The sequence below is a fragment of the Dermacentor silvarum genome, chromosome 9 (assembly GCF_013339745.2).
Source record: "Dermacentor silvarum isolate Dsil-2018 chromosome 9, BIME_Dsil_1.4, whole genome shotgun sequence".
NCBI lineage: Eukaryota > Metazoa > Arthropoda > Arachnida > Ixodida > Ixodidae > Dermacentor > Dermacentor silvarum.
The window spans coordinates 93,312,475-93,330,616 of record NC_051162.1 but is presented as its reverse complement, the minus strand read 5'-3'; the positions used below and the strand labels follow the sequence as shown (position 1 = coordinate 93,330,616).

The 18,142-nt window shown below is 46.6% G+C and overlaps 1 protein-coding gene across 1 annotated transcript in view; it reads left to right on the top strand.

Moving 5' to 3' along the window:
* LOC119463352 (venom metalloproteinase antarease-like TtrivMP_A) overlaps positions 1–17,744 on the top strand; it is a 49,859-nt gene extending 32,115 nt beyond the window's left edge. The window contains exons 9-13 of the mRNA XM_037724162.2: positions 3,771–3,879; positions 5,784–5,945; positions 12,280–12,418; positions 13,839–13,979; positions 17,424–17,744. Coding sequence (XP_037580090.1) covers positions 3,771–3,879; positions 5,784–5,945; positions 12,280–12,418; positions 13,839–13,979; positions 17,424–17,693 — 821 coding nt within the window. The 3' untranslated portion in view covers positions 17,694–17,744. The remainder of the gene's footprint in view (positions 1–3,770; positions 3,880–5,783; positions 5,946–12,279; positions 12,419–13,838; positions 13,980–17,423) is intronic.
* Positions 17,745–18,142: the final 398 nt, after the last annotated feature.

Genomic DNA, 18,142 nt, shown 5'->3' with positions numbered 1-18,142 from the left:
ACTTACAGCTCTGTAACGTATACCTAAGAAGTGGGCGAAGTTTCATTTCATCTATTTATTTATTTATTTTTTACATCCCCCCCTCCCATATGCAGCCGGAGCAGTAAGGTATCAAACTCGGTACCTCCGTTCTCAACATCATATTTTCATATATCCACTGAATCACTTCGGTGGGTTAAGTTAAGTTGCATAGATAGTGGCCACGTTAGACACATGACGTATCCACTTTGCAACCGAGCTGATGCGCAAGGCATTAGGCTTCTTTGAGGAATTATTAAAAAAGGAGTAACTGTAGAAAACGAAGGTGACACATGCACTTTTTTTTTTCATTTCGCGCCCCAGCCGCAGCAACAGTAAGTCAAAGTGACGTCATGTCCGTCATGCCCGTCACTTCATGCCCGTGTCTTTTGTGTCATGTGATTCTTAACCTTGAAATTTGTATCAACTAGCCCATCAGAGAGTTTTAATCACGAATTTTAAAGTACTTTCGTATGTATAGATAGTTTTTATGTAAAGAATGCCAGAGAAAGCTGTAGGTTGAGCATTAGGTACCTTTAAAAATCAGTATAATCTGCTTTTTCGAACGAACGCATCAGTGCACATTTTCGATTACACGCCATTCGCGTGGCAATTCCCATACTTGTGCTCACCAAGGTGTCTGTTCAAAGGGAACAAACCGAGATGGTTCATTGCCGACTACGCCTAGTGTAGGTCTTACCAATTCTTTTGCTGGCATATATACGCGTAACAGGAGTTTAAAAACAAGAATGATTTTTTTTTCGGTCACATCAACATAGAAAATAATTTGGGCTTTGGACAAGCTGCTTGCGAAATTCAACTGACTATCCTCAAACAAGCACCCCAGATGATGCCTCTACAATTCTCTCCACGTGTGCTATCTCCTCTCCACATTCGGAACAGCATTACAGCAATACACTCAATGGACATGCCTAAAGCAACTATTATACAGAGCATTGGCCTAGCACTGGGTACCCTGCTACGAAGGCACAATTGACAACGACTGCGCATCATAGCTATTACTGTGTTGTTTAATTACGTTTCTTATAGAGCTAGGTGTTTTCATAGAGTTGTAAGAGATTGAGGTCATCAACATACGTCGAGCTGTAGGCAATAAAACAGGCGATCAAATACATATTACGCAACTTCGACAACATTGGTCAACTTTCTCAGACTCAAATGCAGCACTGTAATGCCATAGCACGAAAAGCGCTAAATCAAGCTGTTACATTTTGGTCCGTGACATGGCGTACCTACACAACTTGGCATCTAACGCTGGGCACATTGTAATATTTAAATGGAATTCCAGGGCACTGCGGTATTACCGGTAATCAGAACGTGGATCAAGCAGTCCGTAATTGTCAGAATCGCGCAAAACAAATTAACTTGTCCCAGAGAGCTAATCACGCCTTCAGTTGACACCCATCAGCGATGTGACTGCTAACACCATACTGTATTGGGTGAGCACGAAGTGAGGGAGATCGTGACTTGATAAGGGCGCTCGCTTCATGGTCGCCCGACGTTGAGGCGCAAACACTCACGTCCCTCATAGATGCCTACAAAGTCCGTGACAGCTGCACTCTACAGTACTTCAGTTCCGCTTTTCTGCGGGAAATTAGCCAGAATTCACATACGCTCTAAAAGTTAGCAGCGTTAAATTTTCGCATTTGTGGAAACGGTTACGGGCACCTCGGATGACGGATTTCAAGTCTTCCATTGCGGTTAATCGTCTGGCTCGTCTAGTTAAAAAGTACATTAGTCTAGTTTGCAGTAATCAAGGTCTACATACTACCTCGAGTCATTTTCATATGTATACCTCGTGTGGTGGAAGCAATTCAGAGGAAATCGTTTATTTATCGGGTCTTCCTATCTTTAAGTAATTTCCAACGCATTTCGCGACACACCCGGTCTGTGTGCTGATTTGTGCTGAGCCATCTTGGTCTATGACGTAACTTCCGTGAAACGGAAGTCTGCGGGAGATATCGAGGAGAAAAAAACAGCTTCTGCGATGAAAGGGTCGTTTACTGATATTCACATGCACGTTTAAAAACCCCAGGCCGTCCACGTTAATCCGGTGCTACGGCACCTCTGATGACCCCAGTGTAAAACGATAAGCCTGAAGAATCAATCTTTGTCTATTTTTGAGCACATGCGTCATTTTAATGTGATGAGCATTCTTGGGACACTTAATACACTTTCTGGTATTAGCGTCAGTATCTAACCACTTTCATTTCACGCAAGCTGGCACCGCTGAGTGTGTGCCACTGGGTAAATGTTACACTCTTCAACGTCAAAAAAAAAAAAAAATCTTAAAATTTATCCGGTGCTGGGAGGAAACGAAACCGCGTCACAGATGTTGAGATGCTCTTGTTTGAATACATCGGGTGTTCAAAATTAAGCTTTACGGAATTTTTAAAAATCGCCTGTGGCAGGTAGCATAATGCTTAGCTTTGAGCTGGGTTATTCGAACAGTCGGACATTAGTAGCACGAGAAATTGAAACACATATTCAACAAATTAAGGAAAATGGCTAATTATCTTGTTAATTACTTTTCAGCCCATATTTCAATTTACGAATTCTAGCAGGTGAGTTTGCAAGACGCATCCACTTGTAAAGAACTTCCAGCATGACACCCGTTTGGAGATATGCGCCATCAAACTCGCCGTAAAAATGCATTGTTGTTCCACTTACTTTTTTACAAAAATGCTGTTTCATACATTCAAGCACGAAAGTAACTGGAACGCCCACGTATTTCGTCCCACACTTTGGGAAATAATATCTCGAACCTGGTGTCATCCTGGAAATTGATTTCAAGTGGACGCGTCTCGCAAACTCACCAGCTACAATACGTAAATTGCAATACGTGTCGCAAAGTAATTAACCAAAAAGTTAATTAGTTGAATATGTGTTTCGATTTCTAGTGCCACTAATGTCCGACTCTTCGAATAACCCAGCTCAACGATAAGAATTATGCTACCTGCCAAAGGCGATTTTTTAAAATTCCGTAAAGCTTAATTTTGAACACCCTGTGCGTATATACATACATGTGCCACGTGATGTATTTCGCGGCGGCGCTCCTAGATGGCGACAGCGTTTCCAGACGGAAGCGCGACAGAGGAGCTCAGTTGCAGGACACGCCTCATACTTGGCTCTTCTCGGCAGTAGCAATGCTTTACTGCTAATCGCATCAACACCGACAGTGATCCTGAGATTGTTTCTGCCTGAGTGTTTCCGCTTTCCTCTCCATTTTTCCGTATCCCTTTACCCCTTCCCCAGTGCGAAGCAGCAAACCAAACGTTCGTCTAACGCTCAATTACCCACTCTATAGCTGCTTTTCGAATTTCATTTCTCTCTCTACTTCCTCACTCTGCTGCCTCCTCATACCGAGGGCTAAGCCATGCACTTTGTCGCGGTACAGAAGACTACACACTTCCTACCATACATGCAATAGCTGGCGTTCAAATTTACGCCCCGCGAAGGCTCTCTCTAGATAATAAAAACTGATCTCGAATGCTATGCTTTTGCTGACCGCAAGCTCCGGAAGCAATTCGGAAGCCGGAAACACGCCCTACATGCCGTGTTATAGAAATCACCTATTGAGCCCGTGAAGGATTACGGCTATACTACCAGTATGCTTTGTGGCAGCGCTGGCGCGGTGAAACTAGCCGTAAAATCGGTCTATTTGACAGCACGGCATATTCTTAGGTAATTTGGCATATGTTTAGGTAAAACCACCCGTTTTATGCTTTCAGGAATCGGTTTTGTGTCCAGCGTCTGCACCACATCCTTTGTGGCACTCGGCGAAGACAAGCCAGGACTGTACACGGGCATGCACACGCTTACGCACGAACTCGCTCACGTGTAAGCGACTCTCCAAGTTGAAAGCTACAATCCATCGTGTGCGCGAGTGATCTGCGTTTCTTTAATCTCTCAAAATCTCACCTATAAGGTATAGCTTGCCGAGACTGTCGATAGCCTAACCTCTCTGCGGATACCATTAAACTCTCTCTCCCCAGATTCAGTGGGCGTTCGCTCAGCTATTCTGTCGGCGCCTTAATATCGGCAGTGTTCGCCAGTTTTAATGTTGTACTAAGTCACATGACAAACTTACGACGAAGCCAACCGCATTGTCTATTTCGACAGTGATATTTTAAAATACAGAGAGAGAGAAGAAGAAGGAAGAAAGACAGGGAGGTAACCAAGGTCTCGTGCGGTTGGCTACCCTTGCGTGGGGAACGTGGAAAGGGAAAGACATCAAGATAAAACATTTGAAAATTTTTAATGGGTAAAGAAGGTAGTTTCTGGAGTACTTTGTCCCCTCAACCCTTAGTTTGTTAGACATTTTTCTCGTCCCTTTATCATTACCCACCAGTCCCTACAACGGGCGAACTAGACCAATTTGTTACGGCAAAGGGATGTCGAAAATAAACAAAGCATTGTGCATGCAACCGCAGTGACCACGCAGACTGCTAACAACTGCAAGTGCCGGCATAATTCGTGCCAGAGGCAGCGTAGCAAGTGCTGACTCAAGAAAGCGCACGTATTGCATCTTCCTTGGGTATATAGCCACTGACTAAAAGGAGCTAAGCGAGTCGCGTAACGACCGCTTATGATATTTGAATACAATTTCTCGTATTTAGTTGGAATATATTAGCATTTTTTCCCCGCTGGACAATAATCGGATGTAGCGATGCGCAAATATTACGGTAAAGGTTAACAATTGAAGGCACAGTAGGCCGCGCGTGAGATCAAGCATATACGCACGCGCGCACGCACTCACAAAAGCTATTATACACAGTAAAAGTTTTTACACCCAAAGGGGTGTGAATAGGCTTGTCGCAGAGACTACATCCGAAGGGTGTAAATTAGCATAAACACCCTTGGCGCCAATTGGAGGGTGCTATAAGATGTAAGCACCCTATTGAAAGGATATAGTATTGTAAATAACGGCAATAGGGCTTGAAAAGGTGTAATTAAAGGTGTCAAGATGAGAATACACCCTATTTACACTCTTTTGGATGTAAACACGTTTACCGTGCAGCGCTCTCTATTTTGACCATGGGTGCAGTTTACTGCCGAGGGAAAGGATGTTCATTTTAATTATTGGAGCATTAGGTTGTCATGACCAGACGTCGTCATAATACGCAACATTACGGAGATCTAGTTAGGAAACTTCACTGGGTGGCTCCACAAGTCTTTCACGATTACATGTTTTGCCAGCACATCAAGGATCAGTGAATTGATGCGAATTTTGCCTATTTGGTATTACTAAAGTGAGGCAATCCAACAGTGTATAGAATAAAAAATTGTTTCTTCAGTGTCCCTTCCAATTGTTCAAAAAGTTATACAGACTCGATATAGCCTTCAAGGCATAACCTATATAACGCATTAATTGACAATCGGCAGTTAGACACATCCAGCAAGCCGAGAAAGGGCCCTTTGCCAGGTTTCGTTTTCATAACTTTGGCAGTCGTAATCCGGAACGCAAAAAATAATAATTCGTCGAAAGTATTATTACGTACGCTTTTAAACAAAAAAAAATCCCATTCGCGTAACATACAACTTCCCAATTAGAGCCGACTTGAAAAATTATTTTGTCCTCGAGTTGTCTTCGGGCATCGGTAAGATATGATATTGATATAGTTGCGCAAACTAATACAATGTAATTGAACATAGCAAACATTGATAAGAGGGTACGCTTAATAGAAAGGTAAGAGAGCGTCAGTCCTAATGAGACCTTCCTTTTCCACGCGTTCCATCAAAAGCCTGGGTTCGGAGCACGACGGCGAAGCGCCTAAGACGGTCGGGCACCCGGGTGCCCGGAACTGCCCATGGGATGCGGGAAACATCATGAGCTACATCGACAAAGGTCCGAGCCACCACCAGTTCTCGACGTGCAGTTTGCTGCAGATGCAGTACGTCATCAGGTGGGTATATACAGTAAACATTTAAACACCCTTATGGGTGTATAAAAGGTGCTCGGTTGTCACCACGGCCTACACCCTCAAGATTAAGGGGCAAGATCGAATCGTTGTTGGGGACAAACGAAGTTCGTTTGTTCGCTGACTTTTTTTGTGGCAAGTAAAAATGATGATAGAGCTGCGACAAACGACACGAAACGCGCCCTAAATAAATTTTTATAGTGATTGCTATCAGTTTTTAGGGGCGAAGCTCCTTAGGGTGTGGGTCTGTCCCTCCTCTGTAGTATGTAGTAGTAGTAGTAGTAGTAGTCGTCGTCGTCGTAGTAGTAGGTAGCCACGTCTACTTTTATGAAAAAAAAATTTCCGACAGTTGTGTCCGTAGCGCGGAATCGAACCAGGGACCCCTCTTCCGAACGCGCGGCGCTAGCCACTACGCCACGAAGCGCACATGGACACACGCACCACGATGACAATAAATACCCAACATTAACGAAAGACTGCGCGTTACGGCCCGTGTAAGAAGCTGGTGTAAGACGCTGTGGCCTCTCCGCCTTACCCCCGTATTCATAAACGCTCCTCGACTTGAACTTGACTTGCCACCGCCTTGGGCAGCGCGTTCGAAACGCGTTGAAGGCGGTGGAAAGTCAAGTTCAAGTCGAGGAGCGTTTATGAATACGGGGGTTATACTCTCTCAGCAGTCATGTGATGGCGTCGGCAAACGCGGTGCACGTTCCGGCATGTGTAAACGGCTGCGTAAGACGCTGTGGCCTCTCCGCCTTACTAGAGAGTACTGCACGTTTCAAACGCGTTTGTGCTAGCGTCCCCTTAAGCGAGAGATGGTGCAATTATAATGAAGGGCGCTGTTATAAAATAGGAATGACGTCACATATGGCGCGTGTCATTGGTGGAAGTCAATCGTTCGATTTAGTGCGGCGATACTGGGCGAATTACACGGAAGATTCACGGTTTACCGATGATTCCCTCCGGAGCTTCGCCCACTCATCATCATTCACCCCGTGGATATGCGGTGTTTTTTTCTTGTCAGATATTCCTGTGCGACCCAGGTGGTCAACATTTGCAATACGGAGTTTTCAACTAAGCCTTTTCTCATCGCACATGTAGGTGGAGCTCGCTGTCGTATGCAATGATTTTTTTATAGCCGTTAAGGTGGGGCAACCCATAGGACAAACCAACACCTTGAAGGGTGTGAAACATTTTAGGGTGCATATATACGGGCCTGGCAGATGATCTGGACATATAGTGAAGACGCCTACATTGCGTTGCGTACGTGGTTTGTGCGCGAAAAACGTGAACACGGGCAAACCCAGCCGAGTGGGCGTGTAATACGTGATCAAGGCTGTACGTCCTGCAGAGAGTATGAAACAGCTGACGCGATAAAAGCCGTCCTATGGGCATCCTGCGGTCGTAGTTTGAAGTACACTTAACGTAATTAGCACCACTAGTAGTAATTGATAGTTGGTAATTTATTTCACCGGTCAACTCAATGTCGTCTCCTTCGTCTTGTTGAGCTTCAATACATTCAAAAACGGTGCCCACGTACTGAAATATAATCGTGTATGAGTTACTTGATGGATGAGTTGATGCATGCTGTTGACTGCCGCGGAAGCAGCGCAGTGACGCAGCAAAAGAAGGCCTAAACGCCGTCTTTTAACAGCGTAACTGTTTAAGCTCGAGGTTCGGCGATAAATTGTTCGCAAAAACTCCGCCGGGCTATTACACAGTTGTTCGTACAATCATTATAACAGTTGTTAGAAGCATTATAACAGTTCGTACAATCATAGATGCACTCGGAAGGTTACTGCTATCGGTTTCGATTGGGATGCAGTTATATTATTTCGGGAAGTATGCCCAGTCACGAACAAGCTGCGTCAGATACTGTGTGGCTTTTAGCGCCGTCACCTTTCTTCAACTATATCATTAAGAAATCAACAAAATGAAACACCAAATTCTGCTGTCATTAGGTCAATGAATACTTCTTTTGCATTGTTTCTTTTTTGTTTCAATCATGTTCATAGTACGTTGTTTTCACTTTCTTCTGTGTGGCGCATCATAGCCTCAGTTGCTTTTGCGCCATAACACCCTACATAACTAACTTTCTTCTGTGTGGTCAACTTCCTAGTGGTTATGAGCCATGTTTTTACGCCATAGCAACAGTAACAGAAATTGTGCAAAGACCACTGTTCTGGCAAGTCTCGTTGAATTTTTAAAAAACTATATTTGTAGATCACGTATGCAGCGTGTTCTTTTAGTATCATTTCTCAGGGCACGAAAAAGTGTTTGAATTTCATACCTATTACATTTGATCACGCAATAGTTAGCGCAGAAGTTGATCTCCGCGCTTTCAGCAAAAGTTTCATTACTGCTCAGCAATTACTGGTGAGCGCATGAATATCGGCGTCGATGACATACAAGTTCTCCCATGCCACAACATCAACGGTCGCGTGTCGCGAAGTTAACGCAGTAATTAGTCAATAACATTCATCATGGCTAATTAGTGTTTACATTTTATGGCACTAGCTTTGCCAACAAATGATAACTCGACTCTTATAGACACGAATCAAACTCGAATCGTAGACACAAGAAGATATGGGTAATCATCGCCATAAACAGCGTTCCTTAAGCTTCACGCAGGTCATTCGAACTCAGAGTGACGAAGTTTAGACAACTCCAGCTGCTGCCCATTATTCACGTGCTGGAGTCATCACAACGTCATCAATCTTGCGTCCCATATAAAAACAACTTAAATTTTGTGGTATTACGTGCCAACACCACGATCTGATTATGAGGCACGCCGTACTGGGAGACTCCGGATTGATCTTGACCGCCAGGGGATCATTAACGTGCCCACAATGCACGGGACACAGCGTTTTTGCATTTCGCTTCCATCGAAATGCAGCCGTCGGGGCGAGGACTTGCTCGCGCGGCCTCGTGCTTAGCAGAGAAACACCATCCGCTAAACCACCACGACGGGTTCCTATATTGAGCAAGCTAAGCCGATGAAGCGTCCTTCTGCATCACTTTTACTTGGCGGGAAAGGCGCCTATGCAACATCACCCATGAAGCAATTCTTGATGCACTAGAGACTGCAGAACTTGGTGGCCGAGTCTTGAGATGGGTCTTTCGGCAGAGCACATTGTTGGAAGTCAGCGGCCGTGTCGCGTGGGCCCTTATTCTTTGCCCCGTACTCGGGCTGTTTTCAAATGTGCGATGCGACCTAACAACAAAGTATTTATTTCGTTCGCTTTGAATATGGCCCGACCAATGAACATTATGCTTGTTGTGACATAACACAGGTTGGGGTGATGAGTTCCACTCCTTTCGCTCTCGCCCATGTAGGACTAGTAAAATCACTGCCACGAACAGTTAGCGTCTCAATGAGCGTAGACTATGTCTACATTTGTGCATCAGGCGTGACACATCTGCATGCAAACTGTATGCAAATACTTCAGACATGCACCAATCACTGACATGCACCTACCTGTCGAGGCAAGGACGAGAAGTGTAAGCGGAAAAATGTACATTAACGCCGTTCACGTGCAAACATGCGGCGCCCCATAGCATGTTTACTAATGACCATCCCATTGCCTATAAGAAGACTCACAGATTTTGGGGCGTCATCGTAGATCGCCATCCGTCCTGGAGCGTTCACGGTAGCCACATCAAGGGAAAACTTATATACATTGAGAAACTTTTCAGGTTCATCTATTGGAAAGTATGGGAGCCGTCTGTGACTTCTATGTTGAAGGTACAACCTCCCAGGGTTGTCAAACACGTGCAATTAAGACTAACCTCTCCCGACTGCTAAGCATACAAGTCCAAGCACTCCCTGTTTATCTTAGCTTCCGCGGTGTGCCTATATAGTTGCAACGATCGCCATTACCGAGAGCACAAAAAGATATCGAAGCACTCCGAATTCACAGCCCCATCCAATCTCGCCATCTAATCTCTTTGCCAACGCGAAGAAGCCACGTTGCATTTTTCGCTACTTTGGCGGCGCACCCTGCCTCAATTCCATCATACTTCACGCCCGATACTGGAAAATAGGTCGTGTGGTGCCTCAGACAACTCTCCGTATATTTTCGAGTTCCTGGAATTCAAACGAAGGCCGAGTTGCCACGGGTGGCTCTGAAACAACTCACCCTACAGCATTTACATCAGACGTACTCTGATTCTGTGCATGTAAGACAAATGGCTCGGCCACTGCAAACAGCTCGACCGGTACGATGGTGAGCCCATCAATATCGGCGTCGATGACATACAAGTTCTCCCATGCCGCAACATCAACGGTATCGGAACTTGCGGCTCTCAGAGCCTCTGTGGACTACATACATGAACAGCCACCTAACCGGTGGGCCATATTCAGTGATTCCAAGGTGGCACTCCAAACATTGCAGTCAAGCATACTTCACGGTCCTCATGAACAGCTGGCATCCGAAATTAGAGAATCCCACAACTGCGTGGTTTAAAGCGGGCACAAATTCAAATTTAGGTGGTTGCTTGATCATTGCGGCTTCATCGGCAACGAAAGAGCCGATGAAGCAGTGCGTTCCGCCAACAAACAAGGCTAGTGTGTGCCTTTGCCACCGTCAAGTCAAAATAGTTTGGAACATTGGAATTCACCGGAAGGGGCCAACTCGCAACTGAACTCCCTTGACCCTTTATTGTGCCTTCGACTACACCTGGTCTACCTCGATGCGACGCAACCTTATTGTGACGCCTATGATTGGGTGTCACTTTTAAGAACGCCTATTGTTGCCGTACAAGCAAGATGGACAGTGCCTTGCGAGGAAACCATACAACATATCCTGATATACTGCCCCTGTTTTAACACTGAAATACATACGCGACGCCTTAAGCCGACTTGACAACAGAGCGTTCGCAGAAGAAAACATACTGGGACCATGGCCTCGATCGTTATTCATACATCTTTTATGGCACAAAAGCACTGCTGCACTCTTTGAAGACGACTGAGCTCTGCCACCGCCTTTGAGAGAGAGAGAGAGAGAGAGATTGCGGTTGTGAAGAGGAAGAGGCGCTATAGCGTGGTGAACTGTCTTGTGCGTGCGCGTGCGCATCACTTGCTCTTCCTTTCCTTCTCCCTTTCATTTTTCTTTTGTGCTCGCTTATCCTTCCTCCAGTGAAGGGTGCAGGTACAGCCTGGTTAACTGGTAAACCGGCTAACTTACCTGTATTTTCATTTCTTTCTCGTTATCTCTTTTTTAGAAGAAAGTCGCAGTTTCGCCCAAAAGGCGAAGCATCAATTCCGATAGCAAATTAGTACAGAGCTATACGGAGTAAGGATAGTAGTTTTGTCGACCGCATAAGCTTGGCCACATTCGCTTTCTAACTGAATTACGTAACAAGCATGGTGTCAGCGCGCACAAGCAAACATGAATAGATCACACTCAATGACCGCTGACAACCGCTGTTAGAACGCTGGCGTGAGAAAGCGCGGCAGTATATCAGTGAGCGAAGGTTCGCGCGGTCTATCGCTTCAACGGAAACTGAGTGTCGAAAGCACAGCGCATACAAAGGTAGGAGCCGTGTGGAGATCGCTTTCAAGATACCGTGCGCGGGACAGCTCGCAGCCGCGCTAAGTAAAAGTACGCAGTTGCTTGCAGAGTAGAAGCCGCACCCTCTCCCTGCCGCGCTGCCTTCCCGCTATCCTCCGTTCGCGTGGGAGAGTGAGTCGCGAGTTACCCTTGCGCCCGGTTGCAAGATACGCATTTGGTACCGCAGCTAAACGTCGCCTCCCCTCCCTCCCATCCCCCCACGGCCTTTCGCACGACGGAAAACATCGCGTTTGCTCTGCGCCGTGCGTTCGCTCTCCGTGAAAGCGCGCGTCCCCCGCGCGCTCTCACTCGCACATACAGCATACGGCGTGTGGCGACGATTTTATCGCTTTGGACTTTATACGGAACCTCACGGTGACGGAGACGGCAGGAATTCGCTTGGAGTGTACATATAATTGCTATCGCAATAAAGAACGTAATAAGAATACAAGCACAAGAAAACAGATTTTTCTTTCTTTCTTGTTCACAAGCATGAACGTGTCATGACAACAAGGAACATTAGAAGCGCACATAAATCGCTGTTCGCAGAGAAATTATTAGGTTCCGTAGAGCTTAGAGAGGTATTGTTTCTTGAAACGCGTCCAGGGTACAAACACGTTTTGCATAAAGTATGCCTGTATAAAACCTTGAGAGGACTGTGAAATTATCTCTCATTGCTGATCATATTGTGGGCACTCAAGGAGACAGTGGAAAGTGCGTATTATTGCCTCAGCATCTTTCACTGACCAGTGTCCGTTTCATTTCAGGAAAGCGGGACCGATTTGCTGGGCAGTTAGCAGCACGGGATACGTGGTGCAGGCTACATACCCTGGCATGATAGTCTCTCAGTTGGCGTACTGCAAAGAGGTGGTACAAGACGCCACCATGACCATCGAATCGTACAGAGTAAGATAAATATTGCATTGTCGCCTGCTACGTTGCGTCTTTTCCATATCCGCCGGAAGTCGAAGCCCCACGTAGCATATGAGTGACAGTGAAACATAACCGGAAACAGCGGGCTGTTGTCGACAACTTTAAAGGCTGCGTTGCAGCAGAGTACGCAGAACGCTTGAAGTCAGGTGCATTTATTTGCACCGCGCTGAAGCCGACATGCGAAACCACATTAACATCGTTCAGTAAAGAAATATCCTTCATTCGTTCGTTAGTTCGTTTATCGAAAGCGGTTGCTCGAAGTGAGCCCAGAATACGACCCGAGTCAGCAACGTGATAGAGTGTGGCGATTGTCGTTCCTCTTGCTATGGCCTCAAAACATGGCTCATGTCTCGAGGCCATAGCAACAACGACGACGACAATCGCGACGCATGCCATCCTCAACTCTTCCTCGCTGTTCGTTGTCATTGTCGTCGGCATTATTGTTTAAGCCGCCTTAGTTTGTGAGGCATTAGTTTGTAAGCCACCATTTTGTGAGGCATTAACTTTTTCTTTTGAGTTGCCGTCTGCATCATTTTTAAAGTGAAGTTTTTTTGCCTACTTCTCCGGCTTGTGGGTGCTGACTCCTGGGGGCTGCTGGGTCGGTAGGTATCTCGGTGGATATATTTGGGAATATACAGTCGGATCCGGATACATCGAGGCCACATATAACGAATTATTCTGTATAACGAACCGCATTAAAGTCATACTTTTTATTCTATATATCGAAATATCTACATATAAAACTTTTTTGTAGTCCCCTTCAGATTCAATATATCCGTGTTCGACTGCATATGCGAAGGAGCAGTCTTGCAAGATTGTCCGGTACCAGGCACAGTGCAGAGCAACGCCGGATCTATAGAGCGAACCGCGGCGGCCCGGGGTGGCTGGCGATGTATGTAAGCCCGGATGTTAGCTCCAACACAAACACGCATTCGACGTTATGCCGTCGCTGTCCTTCCGTCGCCTTGATGCCATCGCCTTCATTCCGTTGTCACTATTCCTTTGTTGTCATGTCGTCGTCACCGTACAGCCGACTTCCTTCTCTCGTCGTGCCTGCGTTGTCATTCGTCGTAATCCCGCTATCGTCGTCATCACGTCATGGCGTCGTCGTCATTACATCGCCAACTCACCGCCGTCATCACGCAGCCGTAATGCTGCTGTCGTCATTCTATCTTTGCCATGCCATCACCGTTGCCATGCCATAGTCGTGATTGCGTCATCGTCGTTACACGTCACTGAGAACGCCAATTTAAACAGTGCATGGGATCTGCATTTTTATGTGGCTCTAATTAACGCTGTATGGTCAAGCACCTGTTTGGCGTGGACTCGTACCAAACATAACCTCTGTCTGCCTCACCGACCCACCACCGTTCCTTTGTCTTTTGTTTTCAAGGTCATGGAAACAACTTGCAAAGTTCGCTGCATGTTCTACAAGTATGAGAGAGTGATGCGGAACAACTACTACACCTACTACAAGCGAAGTTTCTACCAGGACGCCACTGCACTAGACTACACTACCTGTGGAGGCACGAAGGTAACTGAAAACATTGCTCCTGTTGCATCTACTTGTCTGTGTGTGCGTGCTTTGTGTTCGGTACTTGGAAGTTGCAGCGGTTTTCACTGCCACTTACTACAAGCCGGCCATCATCTTGGCTTAGTGCCTGCTGACAGTTGCGATGAAGAGTAACTTATTCCAAATAAACAGAAAATGCAGGGTTCAGAACATCTCTGGGAGGTAGCTCCAAGAGATAGGTAGCTTCTCTATTTATTAGGGCAGAGAGGGAAATGCAAAAAAGGTTAGAGAACCGAATTAATGCTTCAGCAAAAAAAAGAATAAAGAATAAAAAAGGAAGGCAGAAAAAAAGAATTGGTTGATCCCCTTTCAAAGGAATGTGGCCACAACAAAAAAGTGAGACGAGTATTCTAAGGAGCAGTGGCAGCCTTCACTGCACATTCACAAGTGCAAGTTCATAAATGTGCAGTTCTGTTATTAAGGTGAAAGCCTTACATGTCTCGTAGAGGCGTGTAGTCGAAGTCCTAGTCATGAGCATGACTCAACAAAAATGGTAATGACTCAACGAAAAAAGATTAACACTAAAACATCAGTGGAATGGGTACGGAAGCGGGTACTAAGTGACGGAAACGCTTAAGGATGGTGGTAGAAGTCATGGTTATGGCCATGACTATCACTCAATTGAGTCAAGAATGAATCAAGGTGTTCAGGAGTGGGGTAGTGACTTGCAAACAAATATATGTGAGATTCGACCATCCACTATACGTGAGATTTGACCGTCAGCAAAAAAATGTGCTGAGCCACGGTTTGAGTTTGGTGAATCATAGCAAGGGTGACTTGCAAAATTGACTGTAAATTGTGGTTTCAGAGTGATGATGACGCAGCCGAGAAAAAATGCTGAGTCACGGTCCGAGTTTGGTGAATAAAGGATGACTTTCAAAAATGGCTTTGCAAAATGTGTAAAAAATGTGAAACGTGCGCGATCAGGCATTAGGACGCGGTGCGTCCTAATGCCTGATCGCGCACGTCCGATAACACACAGCGCTGCCCGAGTTTAGGGATGAGAGCCTTGTTAAATGTGACTATGTCTAAGGCTAATGTCTGACAGCGACAGGGGAAAACGGAACGATTGCTCGATATGCGCGCGTCCAAACCGGGAAGCGCAGGCCAACCGCCGTCCCGACCGCCCGCTGAGGTGTTCCTCCGAGACGATACGTGGATGGCAACCCTGTCTGGTGGCATTCTCCGGCCGCCCCCCTTTGAGCTCCCACCGCCTCACGATGATGATGATGATGTTTATTGGCATACTCTTTGAAACGGGGCGGGGACAAATAGTCACCTAGCCTGTTTGATCTACATCTGTCGCTATCTAGCCTTTGGCCTATCTGATCTCGACCTTTCGCATTGAAAATCTATGTCACTGTATTATACCATTACCATGGCTCCGGTTCTATCAATCTCTTTTGTGTTTCATTTTCCACCAATACTCTAATCGTCTCGCTTATCTCGACTGCTGACAAGCTAATTTTTCTATGTTTGAATCCTAACGCATCTGGAAGGTGGACAGTCCCTACGCGCCTCGCTGGCATTCCATTACGATATGCCGAGTCATTTCCAGTCTCCCCCTTTTTTTAGTACAGACATCCATGCCTCCTGATGCATCGCATATTTGCTCCGATATATTTTAACGAGATAGCGTTAAGGGCCCCGCGTCGCCTAAAGTCCGATGTCGGCGTCGGCGGCGTTGTCCTTAGAGAAAACTTCTATTTATGCTTCTTGTCACAAGCTGGTTGCAGCACTGCCGAAGGTACGAGGAGTACGCAGGCAATAACCATTGCACAGCGGTATATAATTAACTGGCTGATTATCGGCTACTCTAGATATTTTAAAGCGTAAGCTGTTATGGGCTCATTCCAATAGCCGTTTCGGTTCGCGATGATGCCGCCGCCGGCGTTTGGCCGTAACTGCTATCGCCGGAAATGCGAAAAAAAAAGTACCCGCTCTCCGCCGGGATCGAGCCCAGGCCCGCTGCGTGGGAGTCAAATACTTTACCACTGAGCCACGCAAGCGCTTGCTATAACGCAGCAGAAATATTCTTTTTGAAACGCGCAGGCGCAGACGACCCGAGCCTCCGCCAGTATGGTGGCGCCATCTAGCTAAAGTACCTGCAACCGCCGCGCCCGCAGGCGCAGGCGCAGGCGACGAGATGCGATTCAGACGAGGCGCGCAATCAACGCTATCTCGATGTTAGATGTGCGCCACGTATTCTGGGTACCTCTTCGGCACACGTTATGATGCCTCCTCGCAAGGTACCAACCGCTGCTGAAGAAGCGAATCGCAGAGCTACGTGCGCGGCTACAACCAGGCATCATCGGGCTCAGCAGACTGCTGTGCAGAGAGCATTACAAGCCGCAGCTCGCCGTCGCCGCCGGGCGGACAGTTCAGATCGTTCTCGTGAAAATCGAGGCGAAGACACTTTGCCGCGAAGACCCTGTTGTGCGTGGTGCCGAAATTTGAGCTACTCTTGCGCCGCACAACCAACTTATATACGCTGTGACTGTGCTGCGTGTGCCGCGCAGGTCTGTGACTTTTTATTTTTGCTCGCTACATATGAACAGTACAGCGATACGTGACATGTCAGAACATGTGCGTATGCACGTCGTATACCGAGAATTACTGTGGGACGCCAACGCCGGCTACGGCGCCGACGCCGACACCAAATTTTCTGCAACATGAGACCCCCAACACTATCGCGTTAAAATTACAGTGGCTGCTTCGAAATTACTTTTTTTAAGCGCACTCATAAGGCGCAAGTTGGGCAGCTAGCGCAAGACAGGGGTAACTGGAGGTCGCAGAGAGAGGCCTTCGTCCTGCAGTGGACATAAATATAGGCTGATGATGGTGATAATGCAGCAGACTTTTTTTTTCCTAAAATGGCTTCAACCGAGAGCCGCGTTCCCGCTTTACTCTTGGTTATTTGTTTCTGACGTAAACTTACGAAGGCAGTTAGTATAGCGTTGAAACAAAAAGGAAGAGCTTAGTTTGAAGAACAGTAGGTTTCACTGCTAAAGGCACCACAATATTAGTATTTCAGGAGCGATTACAGCTCGGCTTCGACACGAAGGCGTTGGCGATGATTTCGTCTCAATATACAACTACCTAAACCATCACATCAAGTTTTTCTTTCTTGTTATGCTGGGATGAAAAAATTATTAGGTGTTCTCTTTGTGGACCACACTGTATGTCTTGTTTTCCAACCTACTCAGCTACAAGAGTAAAAGGGTTGAAAGACTCACGGCGATGGTGTGAGCAGGACGCGATCGTGAATACACTTGCGCGATTACACCCGTCACCATTGTGCCCGCCCTGTAACCTGGCGTTTCTGGGAGTGAAATGAAAGTTGGATGAACGACAGTGTCAATGACGTCGCTCTTCTCTTCTCTCCTCCCTTTCCTTTATGATCAGGTTTGCATACAAGGCGTGTGTGTAGCCAAGCCGAACGAGCCAGCGGCGCCGACGACTAGGAAATCTCAGCCCGTCACGGTGAAGTCTTCGACCGAAGCCCCAACTATACCCACAGCTATCACCACTCCACAATGTCCCTGCGACTGCAGCAAAGCAGCGCCACCTAGGCCGGCGATGTACCCTCCACGAAGCAGGAACCCAAGACAAGGGACAGGGACGCAGAACAGTGGTTCAGGACCGCGGAGCTGGGCAGGAAAGGGAAACTCATAACACGGCGATTAATAAAATTGGTAAATGAGAACAATAAATGGCCAACAATAGGAAGAATTCTGATTTGTTGAATACCCTTGCCCTTTGGCGAGTTCAAAGCGAGTGCATCCTTAACAAGAAAGCCGAGTTTGAATAGCACGACGTACCGAGGGAACTCCACGGAATATGAGACATGCCGCATGCATTGTAAAAAGTAACGAAAACATCTTGAAGGTGTTCGCAGCGCAGGCATACTTGGGAAGAGGAACAGGCACAGTGAAAGAGAGGAGAGTGAAACTGTCCCTCTCCCCTAAGTATGCGTGTGCTGTGAACACCTTCAAGATGCATCGTTACCAACTCGCCCAACCGTCAACCCTTGCACGTAATGAAAACAGCTGGTTCGAGATGTTTCGCGCTCGAGAAAGCTGGGGCGGCTTACCCCGTTTTTTTTTAAAGAAATCAAGAACTCT